Below are 19,489 nucleotides of genomic sequence, written 5' to 3'. Positions count from 1 at the left end.
TGCAGGGGACACAGGTTCGAGCCATGATCTGGGAGGATCCCACATGCCGCGGAGCAACTAAGCCCGTGCGCCAAAACTACTGAGCCTGCGCTCTAGAGCCCGCGAGCCACAAGTACTGAAGCCCGCGCGCCTAGAGCCCGTGCTCCTCAACGAGAGAAGCCACCGCAATGAGAAGCCCGCGCACTGCAACAAAGAGTAGCCCTCGCTCGCCGCAACTAGAGAAGAACCTGCGTGCAGCAACGAAGACCCAACGCAGCCATAAATAAATAAATTAAATAAATCTATTTAAAAAAATAAAAATCTACAAACATTAAATGCTGGAGAGTGTGTGGAGAAAAGGGAACCCTCCTACACTGTTGGTGGGAATGTAAATTGATACAGCCACTATGGAGAACAGTATGGAGGTTCCTTAAAAAACTAAAAACAGAACTACCATATGAGCCAGCAATCCCACTACTGGGCATATACCCTGAGAAAACCATAATTCAAAAAAAGTCATGTACCACAATGTTCATTGCAGCTCTATTTACAATAGCCAGGACATGGAAGCAACCTAAGTGTCCATCGACAGATGAATGAATAAAGATGTGGCACATATATACAATGGAATATTACTCAGCCATAAAAAGAAACAAAATTGAGTTATTTGCAGTGAAGTGGATGGACCTAGAGTCTATCATACAGAGTGAAGTAAGTCAGAAAGAGAAAAACAAATACCATATGCTAACACATATATATGGAATCTAAAGAAAAAAAAAAACATGGTTCTGAAGAAACTAGGGGCAAGACAGGAGTAAAGACACAGACGTAGAGAATGGACTTAAGGACACAGGGAGGGGGAAGGGTAATTGGGACGAAGTGAGAGAGTGGCATTGACATATATACACTACCAAATGTAAAATAGATAGCTAGTGGGAAGCAGCTGCATAGCACAGGGAGATCGGCTCGGTGCTTTGTGACCACCTAGAGGGGTGGGATAGACAGGGTGGGAGGCAGAAGCAAGAGGGAGAGGATATGGAAATATAAGTATACGTATAGCTGATTCACTTTGTTATATAGCAGCAACTAACACAACAGTGTAAAGCAATTATACTCCAATAAAGATGTTAAAATTTTTTTGTTTATGTTTGTTAGAGCCTCCAAGTTTGGGGCAGGATGAGATGTGAAGATGTCAGAAAATTCAAGAAAACTTCTATTTTGTAAGACTCAAAAGGATTTGATAAGAATATGAATTGTCAGTTTTGCTCATCTCTCAGTTCTAAAAATCTATACTCAAAAGCTTTCATGTCTGTCTTATCCCTCACTAGCATCAAACATAATAAAATCAAAATAAACTTCTGATAAAAATCAGGTTTCAAAATTTTTAAAAAAGGGGGGAGGGCACCCCGGAAGAACAACTGAGCAGGAGAGATGAAGCAAGATGGGGCTCCCTTACTGGTGCAGGGAAATGGAAACAAGGAAGGCATCCAAAACAACCCAAAGAGGCTGTGAAATAGTCCGGTGGCTTAAAGGAAACTGACGCATGTGGTTACCTGATGTTCACTGTTTTCATTGTCAACCCAACAACCAAAAGAGCAGATACTGCTGCGCTTTATTCAGCTTCTACCGTGTGCTGGACAATGGTAAGCATGTTATCGTCCTCTCCTCATTTCATTCTTCCTGTAACACTTTGAGGTAGTGAACTGATAGATGAGGAAACTGTGGCTCAGAGAGGTTAAGTTACTTACCCAAAGAAACACAATTTGTGAGTGGTTGAGTCAAGACTGAAACTCAGGCCAATCCAGAAAGGGAGGAAGGGCCTCCCTCAACATGAGTATGGGATGAACCTGAGGAAGGAGAGCAAATAAGGAAAGAGTATAATACATGAATGACATTTTTCTAGTGAAGATCAAAGTACTACAGTACCCTCCCTCGTGTGGCTCAAGAAAAACCTAGCCTTAGCTATTGGTTCAGTCTCTCATGCCACAATATTCTTATGAGTGCCTGATCCTTGGGTGAAGAAATATGTCTATCTTCCTTACAGTCCAGAGTAGACATCAGAGTCTTGGTGTAGTGAACACTAAAACAGGACAAAGATGGTCCAAAAAGGCATGGGTCTATTCCACTCCATTTTCTTCTGGTATTCAACAAAGTTGGAGGAAGAGATAGGAAGGCAATATTAACTCCTCAGGGGGAATTCCTGGAGCCTCTTATTCGTGGGCAATGGAATAAATAGTAAAATAAGTAACATCAAATGTCTTAATTGCCCCCAGAGGTAAAGAAAACCAACTTTTAAGAGAGAAAAGCAACACCCGGGTTTCATACAAAGTGATGCAGTCCCATGTGCCTTGTATGTCTATTTAACATAATCCAAGCTACCACTATCTCATGGCTGGATTACTACAATATGTTCTTAACTGTTCTCCCTGCTTCCACTTTCTCTCCTCAAGTTTATTCTCCAGATAACAGAGTCAGCAAGATCCTCTCAAAAGATCAGTCAGATTGGGTCTCACACGCACATTCTTAAAAAAGGAGAAAAAAAAAAAGAATCCCTACCAATGTCTTTCCTGGCTCCCACAGAAAAAAGTAAAAAGTTTCAGAGTCCCTCCCATGGTCTATGTGATGTGGCCCCTGCTCTTTCCCTGGCCACTTATCCCACCTCTCTTCCATTGTCTTGGTGTTTTTCAACTGCAGAATGTAGGACACCGTAGGGACCGTCAGGAATCATTCTAGGGTCCTGACCAACATGTAATGTCATGGCATAGGATAGAACTGTCAATAAACTACAGCTAAAAGTGATCAATTTCTTGTTAAAATGTTTGGCTTGATATGCCCATATTGATATGGACATAGAATATATGCCATTATGATCTTTTACTGGAGGGAATAGTTCCAGGTTCATGGACCTCTGAAGAGCTGAGGAAAACAAAATACTGTAAGGACACCTAGTTGAGCTGACTCACTCTCCTCCCAGATGGGTCTGGATTTGTGGTTATAAGAGCGAATAGTGCCGTTAGCAGCCAGTTCTTAGCTCTGTCACTACATATCATACGTCCTTGGGAACAGGTTTTCTTATTTTCTTAGAATGGGGTAACAATTCATATTTGGCATAGTTGTTGCAAGAATTAGATACAAGATAAAATATATAAAGCACTTAACAGGGTTGCCTGGCAAATAGGAAGCTCTCAAAAAATAGGAGCTATTATTATTAGCTCAGACTTCCTGGTATTTATTTACATTTCTCTCTGCTTTCTCTTTCCCTCTTGCTCAAGAGAAAGACAGTTAGTTGGTAACCTCTTCTTCCCTCTAACACCTCTCCAAATAAAACCCTTACCATGGGATCAAGGATTACAAGATAATCCATGGGTTGCATGTAAAACCCTAGACAGGTAAATGATGGTCTAGACCCTAACTAGGTAGAATTTTCTCCTCTAACATAAAGCACCAATGAGAGAACTCTAACAAGGACATGACAGTAAAATGATAGAGAGCCTGGAAGACATATTACTATGAGCTCAAATCACATCACGAGGGCCTCCTTCCCACAACTCACTTTGGACCCCCATCTGGTACTTCATGGAATTCCTGAATGTGAATGCCAAAAAAAAACTTTAGGAAACATCCTGTCTAGTCCTCTCCTTTTTATAGAGGCAGAAACTGAGGCTCAGGGAGGAAAAGTGACTCACGCTAGATTACACAGTGATTTGGAGCCTCTCACTCACAATCAGTCAACCTGTGAAAGTCTCTGGGTATGGCATTACCTACCTTGTATGGGTACTGTTCAGTCTCAGAGCAAGGAGTTGAGCACGAAGGTTTTTCTCCTTAGGCACAGGAAATATTTCTCCTTCTGCTGCAAGAACTCTTCACTCACACGGATGTCCTGGGCTGAGGAGACCGAAGGAGTGTACGCTGGAACGCAGAAGGTTCTCTTCACAACAAAACTCTTCCACTGGGCTTCTTCCTCTGCATCAGAGGCCCCCAGTGAGCTAAGCCACTTAATCTCAGCTAAGGTACCAGGTGAAACCAAAGAAACTTTAGAGCTGAAAAGAAATTTGTAGATGATTAATCCAATCTCCTTAGTTTACCCAGGAAGCAACTGAGGGCCCGAGAGTTTAACTGACTTCTCAAAGTCACACAGCTGCTTATTGGTCAGGTTGCTGAGGCACTATTTCCGGGATCGTTTCTAGTGATTTTGATTTTGTGATTGTTGTTGCCAATTAACAGTGTCAATTTTGCTACCATACAACAAAACCCCATAGACCTTGTGATCTTTTAGAAAATGAACAGCCTATGTTGATGTGGATAAATTAGAAAGAGAGAGATTCAGGAAATCAGTCCATGGCCAATCTTTAGATCAACTATTCAGAAACAGAAAAATAGCTACAGAAAACAGCTAACCAGTAGGTTTTAGGTTCTGCTATTGGTTTAGGAAAGCTACTTGCTCTCTAGAAAACCAAAGATTGTTTTCAATATTGAGATGCTTGAACTATTTAAAATAAATTGAACCCCATGCTGTGATCAAGCGGCCAAATTCCCCCATGGTTTTTTGTCTCTAGTGTGAAACTTTTCCAAGAAACAGACTTAGGAAAAAGTTCAAAATGTGTGTCAATTAATTTAGAGAACTTCTAGAAGTTAACAAACATCCAGTAATTATGCTCTGAAAGAGGGAAGCTAAAAACATGACATTAAGGGAGTTTTTCACCCCAATTTTCTGAGTTACCATGGGAGTATGAGTCTGAAGGGAGAAGAGAAAAGAGGACTGGCCCAGGGGAAGGGGCTGTAAACTGGATGACTTTAGGCAAGTTCCTTCATCTCTATGGTTTGCAGTTCTACAGACATAAAATGACAGAACTGGACTAGATTATCTTTCATGTCCCTTCTCACTCTAACAATCTATGCGTCAAGGTCACTCAGACTTAAGTACCACACAAGCTATGATGATGATCATGATCACAATAATAATAATTGCCATTTATTGAGTACCTACCATGTGCCAGGCACTATACCAGACATTTTGCAGCCATTGTCTCTAATAGTCACAACAATCCTACAGGGCAAATTTTCTTTTTGAGCATTTTTTGTTTCCTCCCCAGCATCTATTTTCCTCTAGTCATGTCAAAACTACCCAGATTTTGCTTTGGAGAAACCACACCACCCCAATCCCAGCCATGCAATTTGGATGATGTTGATCACCTAGAGGCAGGTTTTGATTGGTTTAAGCAGATGTACATAAACCACCCCTTGACTACAATATTAGTTCGGGGGTGGAAAGTAACCCAGACAGGAAGACAGGGGGGAATCTGAGGGAGTCACAGGAAAGAAGTGTACTCTATCTTGGGCAGAACATATCAGATGTGACAGAAACATTTGCTTTAAATAGTTTTGAGTGGGTGTGTTTGTGAGGTCTAGAACTGCAACAGCAACTTTGTGACAAAGAGGAATCATGAGCTTTCATGGGTAGTGGTAATATCTGAGCCACTGTATCAAGTCTCACTTGGAGCCTACCTTGCCTCTGGATGTTTTCAGTTACATGAGATAATGAATTCCATTACTTTTTTAAATACATGGAATAGGATTTTCTGTCAGTTGAATCATAAAGTGTTATAACTGGTACAATATTATTATTTTCCTCTTACTGTTGGAATTCTGAGTCTGAGAGAAGCCTACTACTTATGCAAGGTTACCCAATGCTATCTTATCTATAAGTCCCCCCAAAAAATGTTGTGACAAAACTGAGACCAGGGAAATGAAAATACTAAAGTCCAAAAGTGAAGAGTAATATACTCATAAACAGTATTCATGTTTATCTCTGCGAATTGTGTTATGTGTGTTTAGAATTCTTTATTATTGGTAGCTTCCAAGTGTTTCTGAAATATCTATAATATTTATATGAAAAAATCTTTTTTAAAAATAAATTATTCCTAAGATTCAGGAAACGCTCTACAAAATCAAATAAAAGCGGCTGTGGGAAAAAGGAAACAGAGAAATTTGTGACTCCCAGAGACATCGTAAATATAAACACCAGATTTGAAGACTATACTGTGCAAACTCAGGAAGGAAACAGGTTAAAATCTCATGGGCTTCTTCATTATAAGTTCACACGACTGACAGTTTCCTACTACCCATACCTGTTTCTGGTAATTGCAGACTGGTAATAATATCAACCCCAATAGTCTCATGAATTCTCTGAGCTGCATATTCTCTAACTTTAATTACACATTGAAACGTAGATGCCAATTCTTGGAAAAATATTGCAGATCCCTTATGGGATGACTTTCATACCCATGAGGAAAGGAAACTTCTGGAAAAAATTAATAGCACTGAGACACTATATTGCCATGACTAAAAATAAGCTTCAAAAAATGTTGAGTTTTAAAAGAAAACATAGTATAAGAAAAATTTTAAAATAAAAGAAAACATAGAATAATGGAGAGACTGCATCAGGAAAAAATAATGGTTTAAGATTCTATCTCTACCACTTAGTAGCTTTGTAACTTTAGACAATTTAGTTAACAGCTTTTTGTCTCAGTCTCTCATCTGTTGAATGGAGATAATAATACGTACCTTCAAGATTGTTAGAATGTGGAATGGAATAACCTGTGTTAAAATGTTTATCTAACACAATGCTTGATACATGGTAAGTGTCCCATAAATGTTAATTAGGATTTTTAAATTAGGTAGTAGGACTATTACCCAGTTTAATGTATAGGTCTTTGTGTCAAATTTTATAGGGAGAGTAACACTAAATTAAAAATCAAATCATATGATTGCTTATATGTGGAATCTAAAAAAAAAAATGGTACAAATGAACTTATTTACAAGACATAAATAGAGTCACAGATGTAGAAAACAAACTTATGGTTACCAGGGGGAAAAGGAAGGAGAGATAAATTGGGAGATTGGGATTGACATATACACACTACTCTATATAAAATAGATAACTAATAAGGACCTACTGTATAGCACAGGGAACTATGCTCTGTACTCTGTAATGACCTATATGGGAAAAGAATCTAAAAAAGAGTGGATATTTGTATATGTATAACTGACTCACTTTGCTGTACACCTGAAACTAACACAACATTGTAAATCAACTCTATTCCAATAAAAATTATTTTAAAAAATCAAATCAGTAGCACCAAAAATAATTACAAATATTTCTTTTATGAAACAGAGTGATAAAAACATTTCTTCCTCCTTTTTGGTGACAGATACTCCTAATACTTTATTCCCTTTACTCCTTTCTAATCCTGCCCAGAGGAAAATAATCACCTTCCCAGACTCCTTTGTAGCTAGATGTGGTCATATGATCCAAGTCTGGTCAATAAAATTTAAGCAAAGGTAACTGGTGGAGCTTTTGGAAATTTCTTTAAAGAGCTCAAACTTAATTGGTGAGCCTAACTAACACCTCGCTCATCACCCTGTACTCTTCTCCCTTCCTTCTTTCTGCCTATAGTGTAAACATGCAACTAGAAGAGCAGGAGCTATAACACTCTTGCAATCAACCCATGTCTACAGAATTAATAGGAATAGAAGAACAAAAACTATATCTAAACAAAAGTACCATAAGAAATCTGAAAATGTGAATCAAAATACTTCTGCTGATGAAAATGCCAAAAATGCTCCATTAAAAGTGCAACCCCAAAGTGAAAGATATCTGCAACATAGTACTCAAAGCCAAACTAAATATACTCAAACAGTTATGGATATGAAAATAAAACACTGAATCAGAAATACAAAAACTAAGAGCAGAAAAAGACTTTTTAAATGAGTGGGTGAAATGGGAGTTGATTAAACTCAGGAAAAAAATAAAAGGACAAAATCTTGTCAGTAATGAAAATTAAAGTACAAAAAGGAGAATATGCAAATGAAAAGAGAATAAAAGACATGAGAGTAAATCAGATAATCAACCAAAGGAAATAAAACAAGATTTAAAGAAATAAAAAGTGTCAGAGAGGAGGTAGAAATAAAAGTTAGACAAAGAGAGAAAGAGGTAGAAATGGAAGTTAGACCAAGGAAGCCCAACATATATTATTGATGTCCCTAAATAAATAAGATTAAAACAATGGAATAGAAACAATATTTAAAACTATACTCCAGAGAATTCCCTGGTGGCCCAGTGATTAGGACTCCACACTCTTACTGCTGAGGTCCCCAGTTCAATCCCTGGCTGGGGAACTAAGATCTCACAAGCCAGGTAGCATGGCCAAAAAAAAAAAAAAAACCTAAAATCCAAAAATACTCCGTAAGGACTTCCTTGGTAGCGCAGTGGTTAAAAATCCACCTGCCAATGCAGGGCACACAGGTTTGAGCCATGGTCCAGAAAGATCCCACGTGCCGTGGAGCAACCAATCCCGTGCTCCACAACTCCTGAGCCCACGTGCCACAACTACTGAAGTCCACGCTCCTAGAGCCCGTGCTCCGCAACAAGAGAAGCCACCTCAACGAGAAGCCCGTGCACTGCAGCGAAGTGTAGCCCCCGCTCACCACAACTAGAGAAAGCCTGCGGGCAGCAACAAAGACCCAATGCAGCCAAAATAAATTAATTAATTAAATAAATACAAAAAAAAATACTCCATAAGTTCTTAAAATACCTGAATGTACACATTAAAAGGATACACTGGATACCAGGAAAAAATGATGTAGAACAATCAACCCCAAGTCATACTCTAGTAAAACTATGAGATATTAAAGATAAAGAAAGAAATCTTCAAGAATTCTAGGCAAAATGATGAAATAACTTACAAAAGCAGGAGAATTCCAGTGGTACTCAACTTCCCAAAAACAGCATGCAGAGCAAGGCAACTGTGTAGCAACATTTTAAAGAAAATCAAGAAAGTATAAACCAGAATCTTATACCCAGCCAAGTAGTTCTTCAATAAACAGAACTATAAAAAACAGGTTTAATCATGCAATAACTCAGTAAATACTGTACATAAGTACCCTTTATGAGGAATCTACTACATGATGAGCTTCATCCAACCAAAAGATGACTGCACCGGGATGATGACGAGCCCCTGCAAGATCTGGGTTTTTTTTGTTTTGTTTTGTTTTTTTAAGCAGTAAAGGCAAACTTAAAGGACTGTCTTCTATTCTATATTGAACATCTGTGGCTTTCTTTTTTTTTTTAATTTTTATTTATTTATTTGTTTATCTATTTATGGCTGTGTTGGGTCTTCGTTTCTGTGCTAGGGACCCCTCCAGTTGTGGCAAGCGGGTGCCACCCCCCATCGTGGTGCGCGGGCCTCTCACTATCGCGGCCTCTCCTGTTGGGGAGCACAGGCTCCAGACGCGCAAGCTCAGTAATTGTGGTTCACGGGTCTAGTTGCTCCGCGGCATGTGGGATCTTCCCGGACCAGGGCTCGAACCCGCATCCCCCGCATCGGCAGGCAGATTCCCAACCACTGCGCCACCAGGGAAGCCCCAAGATCTGGTTTTGAAGCCTAGTGGGATTTAATTTCAGGAGAGCCAGAGGGCTATAGGAAACAGAGACCTAACTTCTTAAAGGGTGAACACAAAATCTCACACGATCCAAGACCCAGGGCATAAGCAGTAATTTGGAAGGAGCCTGGATCAAACCCACCTGCTGATCTTGGAGAACCTCCCAGAGAGGCAGAGGGAACTGGAGCTCACCCTGGGGAGACAGGCGTAGCAGCGGCCATTTCGGGGAGCCTGTTCTACCATGAGGACGCCGGTGCTGGCAAGTGCCATTTGGAATCCTTCCTCTACTAGCTTCTTAGTGCTGGGACTCTGACCTACCTGCCACCAGCACTGGGACATCCCAAACCACACAGCTAGCGAGGTGGGGACACAGCCCCACCCAAAAGCAGATGAGCTGCCTTAGGACCCCATGAGCCTCTGCTACCCAGGGACCTGGCCCCTCCCACCAGAGGACCCAGGTCATCCCCACTCACAAGTGAACCAGAATTAGCCCCAACTACTGGGGCCCTGTAGCCAGACATCAGAACTTGGCTACACCCACAAGTGGGCAGACATCAACTCTGCGACCCCTCAGGCCCTGTCGCCAGAGACCCCAGGACCTGGCTCCATCCACCAGCAGGCTGGCACTAGCTTCGGGACCCCCTGTGCCCAGGCCCCACCCACCAGCAGGCCAACACCAGCGAGACACCTTGGAACCCTCAGTCAGCCACACCAAGATCTGGCCCCACTCACCAGAAGGCTGTCACCAGCTCTGGGACACAAAAGACCCCAGAGCCAGCTGTGTCATGAACTGGCCCTGCCCATCAGTATATGAACGCTAGATCCAGGAAAGCTGGCTGCACAACCAGCCACCCTGCTAACTGGCTCTACCCACTAGCGGGCCAGCACTCGTCCCAGAATTCCTCACGGGTCTGCAGCCATCCACCTTGTGACCCAGCCCAGCCAACAGCAGTCTGCAGCCTACACACAAGGCCGGGCACGGCAATCAACCACACATGGCGACAGCCGCAGCTACAAGACGATCCACAGTAGTCAGCCCACCGCAAGAGAAAAGCCCACGCAGCCCGCATAGGGGGCATCCCTAGAGAACATGCATGTGGTAATCAGAGGGTACTGCACTTATATATGTTGCTATACATAATCTCATGGTAATCACAAACCAAAAATCTATAATAGATACTCAAAAAAGAGAATGTAATTCAAACATAACTCTAGAGATAGTCATCAAATCACAAAGGAAGAGAGCAAAAGAAGGAGAAAGGAATGAAAAATGACTACAAAAACAACCACAAGACAATTAACAAAATGGTAATAAATACATAACTATCAATAATTAATATAAATGGACTAAATGTTTCAATCTAAAGGAATAGAGTGGCTGAATGAATTGAAAAAGCAAGGCCCATATATAGGCTGCCTACAAGAGACTCACTTCAGATCTAAAGACACACACAGACTGAAAGTGAGGGAATGGAAAAAGGTATTCCATGCAAATGGAAATCAAAAGAAAGTGTGAATAGCAATGCTTATATCAGACAAAATACACTTTAAAAGACTGTAATAAGAGACAAAGAAGGAGAATACATAATGATCAGGGATCAATCCAAGAAGAAGATATAGAAATTATAAATATATATACACCCAACATAGGAGCACCTAAATACATAAAGCAAATGTTGACAAAAAGGAAGTGGAAGCTTGTTCTCAATCTCCCTTGCCTATTTCCTTCCTCTCCTCACCCCACCCCTCTGGCAACCACCAGTTTGTTCTCTGTATCTATGACTCTGTTTCTGTTTTGCTATGCTTGTTCACCTGTTTTGTTTATTATTTTGCTCTATAAGAGAGAAGGGTCTGTTTGAGGCTTTGTGCTTTTCCCACAGTGCCAACTGTTCTCCTCATCCAGGCTTGTATCTCCTGTTTCCTGCCCTGTCCCCAGTATTTGTCATGAACACCCAGGGGAGGTCCCCGTTAAGAAGATCCTCCAGGTGAGCATGAACTCCTCTTGTGACTGTGGCTCTCAGGCATTCTATACTCTCATGCTAACCCACATTTAGCCTTTAGGCAACTTTTTTATTTAGATATTTTTCTTATCCACCTACGTGGCTCGTGGCATTTCTTCCATCAGTGCTTTCCCAGTGAGCCAGTACTTGTGTTCCATCTCTGCTTGAACTAGTCTGTGTTTCCCTGTATTTCAGGATATTTGGTTACTCTGCAACCTCAGCTCTCTGAAAAGTACAAAAAGAGTTATGAATTTGTAATTTATGTAATTTACCTAGATTTCTTCTGTTGATAGGCTAGGAACAACACCCTTTCCAGTTTCCTACATCCTAGGCAAAAGTAGAAAATCTAGAATGAAATTCAAAGTGTAGCGTAGGTCCCCAACACTGAAAATTAGAAAGCATTTAGGGAGCATTTAGAGAAATTAAAGAAGACCTGAATAAAGTGAGGGATATAACATTTAACATTCAACTCTATAAGATTCAAGATTATTAAAATGCCAAGTGTACCCTATTTGATGACCAGATTCATCACAATCCCAAATAAAATTCTAAAAGTTACTTTTGTGAAAATTTACAAGCATATTTCATAATGTAAATGAAAACGCAAAAAGCCAAAAATCGCTAAACCACCTTTGAATAAGATCAAAGTTGGTGGACTTACACTACTGATGCTCAATAGTTATTACAAGATTGCAGTTATTAAAACAGATATTGATACAAAGATAGACATTAGACCAATAGTGTAGCGTAGAAAGTCCAGAGGCACACACGTACATATGTGGGCATTAGCTTTATTACAAATGCTCACAGAAGAGCCATGAGTAAAGGACAGGCTTTACAATAAGTACAGTTGATTCAGTTGGATATCCATATTAAAAAAAAAGTATCTTGGACCCTCCCTCACAGAATACTCAAAACATCATTGCAAGGGGATTTTAGATCTAAATTTGAAAAGTAAAACAATAAAGCATCTAGATATTAATGTAGGGGACTATCTTTATAAATTTCAAATAGGGAAGGATTTCTTAAAGAGGACACAAGTAGTACTACTGTCTTATCCTTTAGGGTTGGTAAAACAAAATATCATAGACTGGGTAAGTTATAAATAAGAGAAATTTATTTCTTACAGTTCTGAAGGCTGGGAAATCTAAGATCAAGGCACCAGAAGATTCAGTGTCTGGTGAAGACCCACTTCTTGGTTCACAGAAAGCATTCTGCTGGGTCTTGACATAGTGGAAGGGATGAGCTAGTCCTCTGGGGTCTGTCAACGGGGGCTCCACCCTTATGACATAATCACCTCTCAAAGGCAACACCCTCAGTACCATCACATTGGGGGTTAAAACTTCATATATGAATTTTGAGGGACCAAAAAACATTCAGTCCACAACAACTATCATAATGGAAAAGATCAATAAATTATATTACGTTAAATTAAGAACTTCTATTCCTCAAAATATACCATTCAATGAGAAAAAGCAAGTTATAAAATTGGGAGAGAAGATGACATAGATGTAGAGATAGAAGTAGGGACAGAGACAGAGATATAGGTCTAGCAAGGGAATTTTACCCAGATTATGTAAAATCCAGATTATATAAAAAGGACTTCTACAGATCAATAACAAAAGATAGGTAACCTAAAAATGGACCAAAAAAACAGGAATTTGTACAAAAACCATCAAAATGGCATGAAAGTCATGAAAAAGTGTTCACCCTTAGCAAAATTCTAATTTGAAACACTAAAATACACAGACTTTCAAATATAGTTACCTCTTGGCATTTAAGGGTAAACAATGGGGTGGGCTTGGGAATGCACACACAGAAAGATACAAGTTATTCATAATGTCTAACACTTGGATTACATTTTGGTTCACAGGTATTTATATATTAAACTAATTAATTAATTAATACTGAATAGGTCATGTACGGAACAATGACGATAGCCTCAGTACAACAGTCCTGATTACTTCAAATCAATTCAACTGAGGCCCTAAAAACAAAACCAAGCAATGCACATAAAGTGCATTATAATAATGCACTTATAACGCACTTATAATAATGCAGGACACATAGTAAGTATTTGACCAGCGGAATCCATTGGTATTAGTTTAAAGAATGGGTATAAGACAGGAATTTCAGGGTGACCATAAAAACCAGGGAAATCTATTCCGAAAAGCCTTCTCCCAAGTGGGTCCCCACATTGACCAATGCAGCCGGGAAAGTTACATGTATCTTTAGTCAGAACTTTCAACAGTGGAAACAACACAGAAACCTCAAGGGAGCTCATTACTCAGGAGAGCGACAGAGAGCACAGCACCATCTGGGTAGCAGGGGGCTTTACTCTCTCCTTCTCAAGCCATAGAATATGGATTTGAAAGAGCCTTAAACCAGGACTCTTGACTGAAGTTACACTGGGCTGAGGAGCAACTCTGGATCTCAGGGAGAGAGTAAGTTCACCTTCGGAATGCTCTCAAAGACGCTTGTTTCTCCCGTATTTACCCTCTGTCCTTCCTGTTTACTGAGCACCTGCCAAGAACCTAATAAAGTAAAACTTATCTTTGCTTCAGGCACCAAAACAAATAACCTTTGCTTTGTGACCAAGGCAGCAGTTCTAAGGAATAAGTGGGGACAGACTACTTTCCAAAGCAACGTACATATGCTCTCACCTACAGAAATCTAAGACTTTTGGAATAGGAATTGTGTTTGGAGGAGTCATAGCTGGAAAGAGGATTCGTAGGACCCAGAAGTAGGAAAATGATGGGAAGATTTTCATACTCTCCAGGTAAGTAAGGTCACTTTTATCACCTTTCTTCTTTGCCTTATATTTCCCATCTTTATGATTTGCAGGGTAAAAATAACTAACATTTCTTAAGTACTTCCTATGGAACAGATACTGTGCTAAGCTTTATGGACATTAGCTGTTTTAATTCTCACACCAATTCTATGAGGCAGGAACTATTAAATCCCTACTTTACAGGTGAGGGCAATGATTAAGCAAATAAAATTACTTGCTTAAAGCCACACTCCTGGTAATTGCTTGGGCCAGAGGTAGGAAATCCAGCTCTATCTGATAAGAATTTGTGCTTTTAGCAAGTATTCTATGCTAGACAATGGGCAGGGCTAAATCCAGGCCATCTAGAAAGATTCATAAACCAGAAACTCTCATTTCCTTTCTCCCTCTCTCCCTCCCTCCTGCAAAGTTTACTCAGAACCTAATGTACTCGCTAGTCAAGTCAAGAGTCAAGCTGCTGGGGATCCACACAGTCTAATGAGGGAGACCCACAAGTAATTTAAAAGATGATGGTTTAAGTATTATGATGGAAATAAACAGAGGATACCTAAAGGGGTCAAGAAATGCCTCTGCTGCAGACTCTTGAAAAGCCACCTCTTTCAGGAAAAATCTGACGACATATTTTTTCAGGGATTCAGCATCTGGTCAAGGCAGTGGAATTTAGCATTTGGTGAAACCTAAAGCCTCATCCATTAGGCCTTGCCTCCTTTCTTATTCGACTACAGGTTGAAAGGATCCTCCACAATGTAGGCTAATCCACGCCTAGTCCCAGCACCACGTGGCAGTTAACAGCTGGGGGAGGGAAGGTGAGACAAAGGACCTAGGAGTCCCAGACTCTGGCAAGATAATGGGAACGTTTGAATACGCTTCTTCACAATCTGAACCATTTTCTAAGACTGTGCCTGTCCTACAACAGAAACTACTGTTTGGTTATAAAGCCCATGGGTCTACCAAGGGCACAGGTATCAGGACTCCACTAACTTATTACAGAATATTGGTGTCTATCTTGGTTAATTATATTTTGTTTGAATTAAAGTAGCAATTCCTGTCCCAGAGACCCTAGAACAATAAAGAAGAACACAAACCTATTATCAATATTTTTAAAAGGTCAATGGAATTTGTGCGTTTAAATGACAGAATGTAGCACAGGCTAAGAGAATATACTACGGTTGAATCTCTGTTCCACCAATGACTAGCTATGTGACTGTGGATAAACTTAGTTTACCTTTCTGAGTTTTATTCCTTATGTCAATAATGGGACTAGTGCTACATACTTCATAGAGTGACAAGAATTAAAGTAAATAATATGATCAAGCACTGAGACAAGGGCCTAATCCTTAGGACAGCACTGTGGAATAGAAATAGAATACAAGCTACACTGTCATTTTAAATGTTTTAAAAGCCACATAAAATAGCAAAAGATATAGGTGGAATTTATTTTAGTAATATTTAATCATATTTTGTTTAACCCAATTATGCAAATTTTTATGATGTCAAAATATTTTATATCACTTTAGTTTTTTAACTTAAATTTAAATAAATTGAAACTTCAGTCCCTTAATCACACTATCCACACTGCAAGTGCTCAGTACCCACAGTGAGCTACCATATCCCACACAGCAGACAAAGTAGGCACTAATCTAATTACTGTAAGGAGAGGTGGGAACAAAACATGGCTCCAGCAGACCAGGAATTGATAGATACCAGGAAACTACCGGTAATTTTGTTAATATGATCATGCTTTCTCTTTATGTAAAAAAAATCCTGATTTTTTTAGAGACATGAATACTGAAGCAATAAAAGTTGAAATGACATGATTTGCATTAAAATACTTTGGAACCAAACAGAAATGAGAAAGAGAGTTGAAACAACTACAAAAAACATTAGTCATTTTTAATCTGAATAACAGATATATGAGCACTCATTATCTCCATTTTGTGTTTACTTGAAATTTTTCACACTGAAATGTAAGAACTGGGAATCTAGTTGGAAAAATCAAAAGGCGTAATTCAGTGAGTGCTTCCCTTATGCTGGGCTAGGTTTGGTATTTGAAAACTTCTCTGAAGTAGTCAGTCACATTTCCATTTGAAGGATGAAGAAACCAGAGTTCAAAAAGTTTAAATGACTTGCCAAATTAATGGAAGCAGTATTTGTACTGAAGCAATACAAAAATAGATACACATTGTCCCAACCTTCACACATCTTTTGGTTCAAAAGAATACAGAAATCATGAAAGAAACTACATTCAATGACAGTGATTCTTTGTATTAAAAATATCATCTCAGATTTCACGATATAACATGAAAGCTGGAGGAGACCCTGGTGTTCATATAGAGTTAACCCATTGACCAAAGAAACTGGGTCTCACTGAAGATAAGTAACTTGCCCCATTATCTCACAGTTGGTCACTGTCAGAGGCACATCTAAACCTACCTTAGCATTGTTACCTCCCATATCCTATAACAACTAATGTCAACTAGAATCTGAAGTCTTGAGCATCTTGCAAATGGTATTTCCTTCTTGTGAAGCCTCTGTGCATTTTCCCCAACTTTTAAACATATAAGGAGTGACAAAAAGTAAATTCCCAGAATAATCTAATATGTGATAAAGCCAATCAGGGTGATTGATAGTAATTTGGGAGGCCAAAGAGCTACATAAAAGGCTAGTTACATGCCAGGTCTGGCTCAAAGTTGTACATTTGAAGACATATACTTATGATCACAAATGTCTGTGTGATAGGTTCCATGTTATCAACTGGCACATAGGAAAAAAGCATCCTGGAGTTGAGAGAGAGGAGGTTATCACTTGGAATCTCGATTTAAAAGGAAGATATAATTTAAATTCTCAAGCAACAATGATTCAGATAACTGATTATTAAGTGGAGAGCCTAGACTCCATGCCTAAATATATTTAAAGTCCATTAATTTTTCTTCTCTTTCCTCTTTCTTCCTCCATCCCTCAGTCAATTTCTGGTCATTTTAAGAAACAGACTATACCGAAACCAACACCTCAAGGGAGAAGTTTTGTAAATAATTGTTTAAAAATAATAACAATAATGTTATGGTATCATGTGCCCAAATCTAATTGTCCTTTATATTTTTTTTCCAACAGGTAAAGTCACACAATGTTTCTCTCTTGTGACCTGCCCAGATTCCATGGAAAATAATGTCACTGAATTTATCCTCATGGGTCTTTCCCAAAATAAGGAAGTACAGCAACTATGCTTCTTTTTGTTCCTACTCTTTTATATGATCCTCATGACTGGAAATTTTTTCGTTATAATAACTATTAAAAGGAGCTCCAATCTCAACTCTCCAATGTACTTCTTCCTTAGCTTCCTATCCTTTGTTGACATCTGCTATTCCTCTGTTACAGCCCCCAAGCTGATTATTGACTTTCAAGCCAAGGTCAAGAGAATCTCTTTTGATGGTTGTATGGTCCAGCTCTTTTTTGTCCATCTGCTTGGCTGCACAGAGATCTTTATCCTCACAGTGATGGCCTATGACAGGTACGTGGCCATCTGTAAGCCTCTACGCTATTTGACCATCATGGACTGGAAATTCTGCTCCATATTGGTGGTGTTCTGTTGGTTAGGAGGCTTTGTGCATACTTTTATCCAGACCATGCTCACTGTACAACTCCCTTTCTGTGGCCCCAACCTGATTGACCACTACTTCTGTGACGTCCACCCTTTACTGAAGCTGGCTTGCACAGACACATATGTGGTGGGGCTCATGGCAATGGCCAACAGTGGCATGATTTCACTGAGCTCCTTTGTCATTCTTGTGGGCTCTTACACGGTCATCTTGCTTTCCTTCAAGACTCACTCATCAGAGGGGAGGCGCAAGGCTCTGTCCACATGCGCTTCCCACATCACTGTGGTAATATTATATTTTGTCCCCTGCATCTTCATCTACCTGAGACCTTCCACCACTTTTCCTGAGGACAAGATGGTGGCTGTATTTTACACTGTCATCACACCCATGTTGAATCCTCTGATCTACAGCCTGAGAAACATGGAGGTGAAAAACGCAATGAAGAGACTGTGGATCAAGAGGTTGTTGGGCAGAACAACCTGGGGATTGATACAGCCTCCGTTGTAACAGTTTCCAAAAGGGTTACTGGGAATTAGTCAGTCATTAGCCCTTAATCCTATCACACAAATAAATAATTGAATATCATATAAAGAGTCTTGGATTTGAAGTCTAACAATCTAGTTTGGAATGTAGCAATCACCAGTAGTTTGACTTTAGTGATATTCTAAAGATACTCTGATATCTGATAAGAGATATTCCCTACTGGGAGCCCTGAGTGGATTAAATATTTGTACAGGGAAATCTGACACCAAACACAGTCTATTTCGTAACAGAGAGTACTACTGCCTCTGAGCAATGCCTCTAAGTGATGTGGTATGTCAGGTATACACATATTCCAATAAAGGAATGATACCAAAAACAAATGCTGAAGTTGATTTCGCTATCTTTGCCTTGCCTGTTTCCGCATCTGTTAAATGGATTGAAGCTACTTTTCCCACCACTTCCCAGGGTTATATAGAGAATCAAATGAGATGGAAGTAGAGGTGAAAGCATTTTGTCAGTGGCAGGAACTGCATTCATTGATGTTATTGTTGTTACCATAACGTTGGCAACTCCAGACATCTAGACAACCCTCATTTAAAGAATTTGATTTGGGGTTGAGGGGTTTTTCTCACATGATCATTACTAAACAGTTCATAGATGGGAATTATTTATGTTGATATTATAGTACAAGCTCTACTGGGCTCAGAATGTTTTAAAATATGCTCACCTATAGTGAGGGCTATCTAAGTCAAGGAAAGGGTTTTTGGTGGTTGCTGGGGTGAGCCACCCAGACCCCCTTCAGGATGGAGGTACTCATTCCCTCAGTTGCCAGGAGGGATGGCTGCTCATGGCTCACTGTTCATCCTTCTCCAGATAATGCCTCCCCCCAGGGCAGTACCAATATCATGTCCTCTTCCTCCAGCAGGCTAAAGCCAGGAATGGTCAATGTGGTGATAAAAAGACCAGGGCCTCTTGCCTCAACTTGAAACAACTGTGAAGGGCCATCCCAGCTCTAAAGCTCCTTGTGGGACCATCTAAGATCTTTTTTGTTACTGTATCATGGTTCAATTTCTCCCCTCTGCCCAATTCTGCTTCCTTCATTCTTTTACAGACATCAATATTGGGAGCACTTCCCAAGAAATTTTTACACACAAATTCAATCTGAGAGGTGTTGCCTAGGGAACTCAACCTTTGACATAGAT

The 19,489-nt window shown here is 39.9% G+C and overlaps 1 protein-coding gene across 2 annotated transcripts; it reads left to right on the top strand.

The window, feature by feature from the left end:
* The first annotated feature begins 309 nt into the window (after window positions 1-309).
* On the top strand, window positions 310-19,251 carry LOC309668463 (olfactory receptor 4S2-like). Of its 2 annotated transcripts, XM_082478343.1 has the most exons (3): window positions 310-13,864; window positions 13,985-14,199; window positions 17,320-19,251. In XM_082478343.1, exons 2-3 carry the CDS (start codon window positions 14,172-14,174, stop codon window positions 18,309-18,311), a joined length of 1,020 nt encoding a protein of 339 aa, XP_082334469.1. In that variant the 5' UTR covers window positions 310-13,864; window positions 13,985-14,171; the 3' UTR covers window positions 18,312-19,251. The 2 variants fall into 2 exon arrangements, with proteins under 2 accessions (XP_082334469.1, XP_082334468.1); XM_082478342.1 differs by having other exon boundaries at window positions 310-14,199.
* Window positions 19,252-19,489: the final 238 nt, after the last annotated feature.

Source organism: Balaenoptera physalus (assembly GCF_965194825.1).
Source record: "Balaenoptera physalus genome assembly, chromosome: 10".
In the NCBI taxonomy this organism is placed as follows: Eukaryota; Metazoa; Chordata; class Mammalia; order Artiodactyla; family Balaenopteridae; genus Balaenoptera; species Balaenoptera physalus.
Note: the sequence above shows the minus strand (reverse complement) of the source record. Positions and strands in the feature narration are given on the sequence as shown.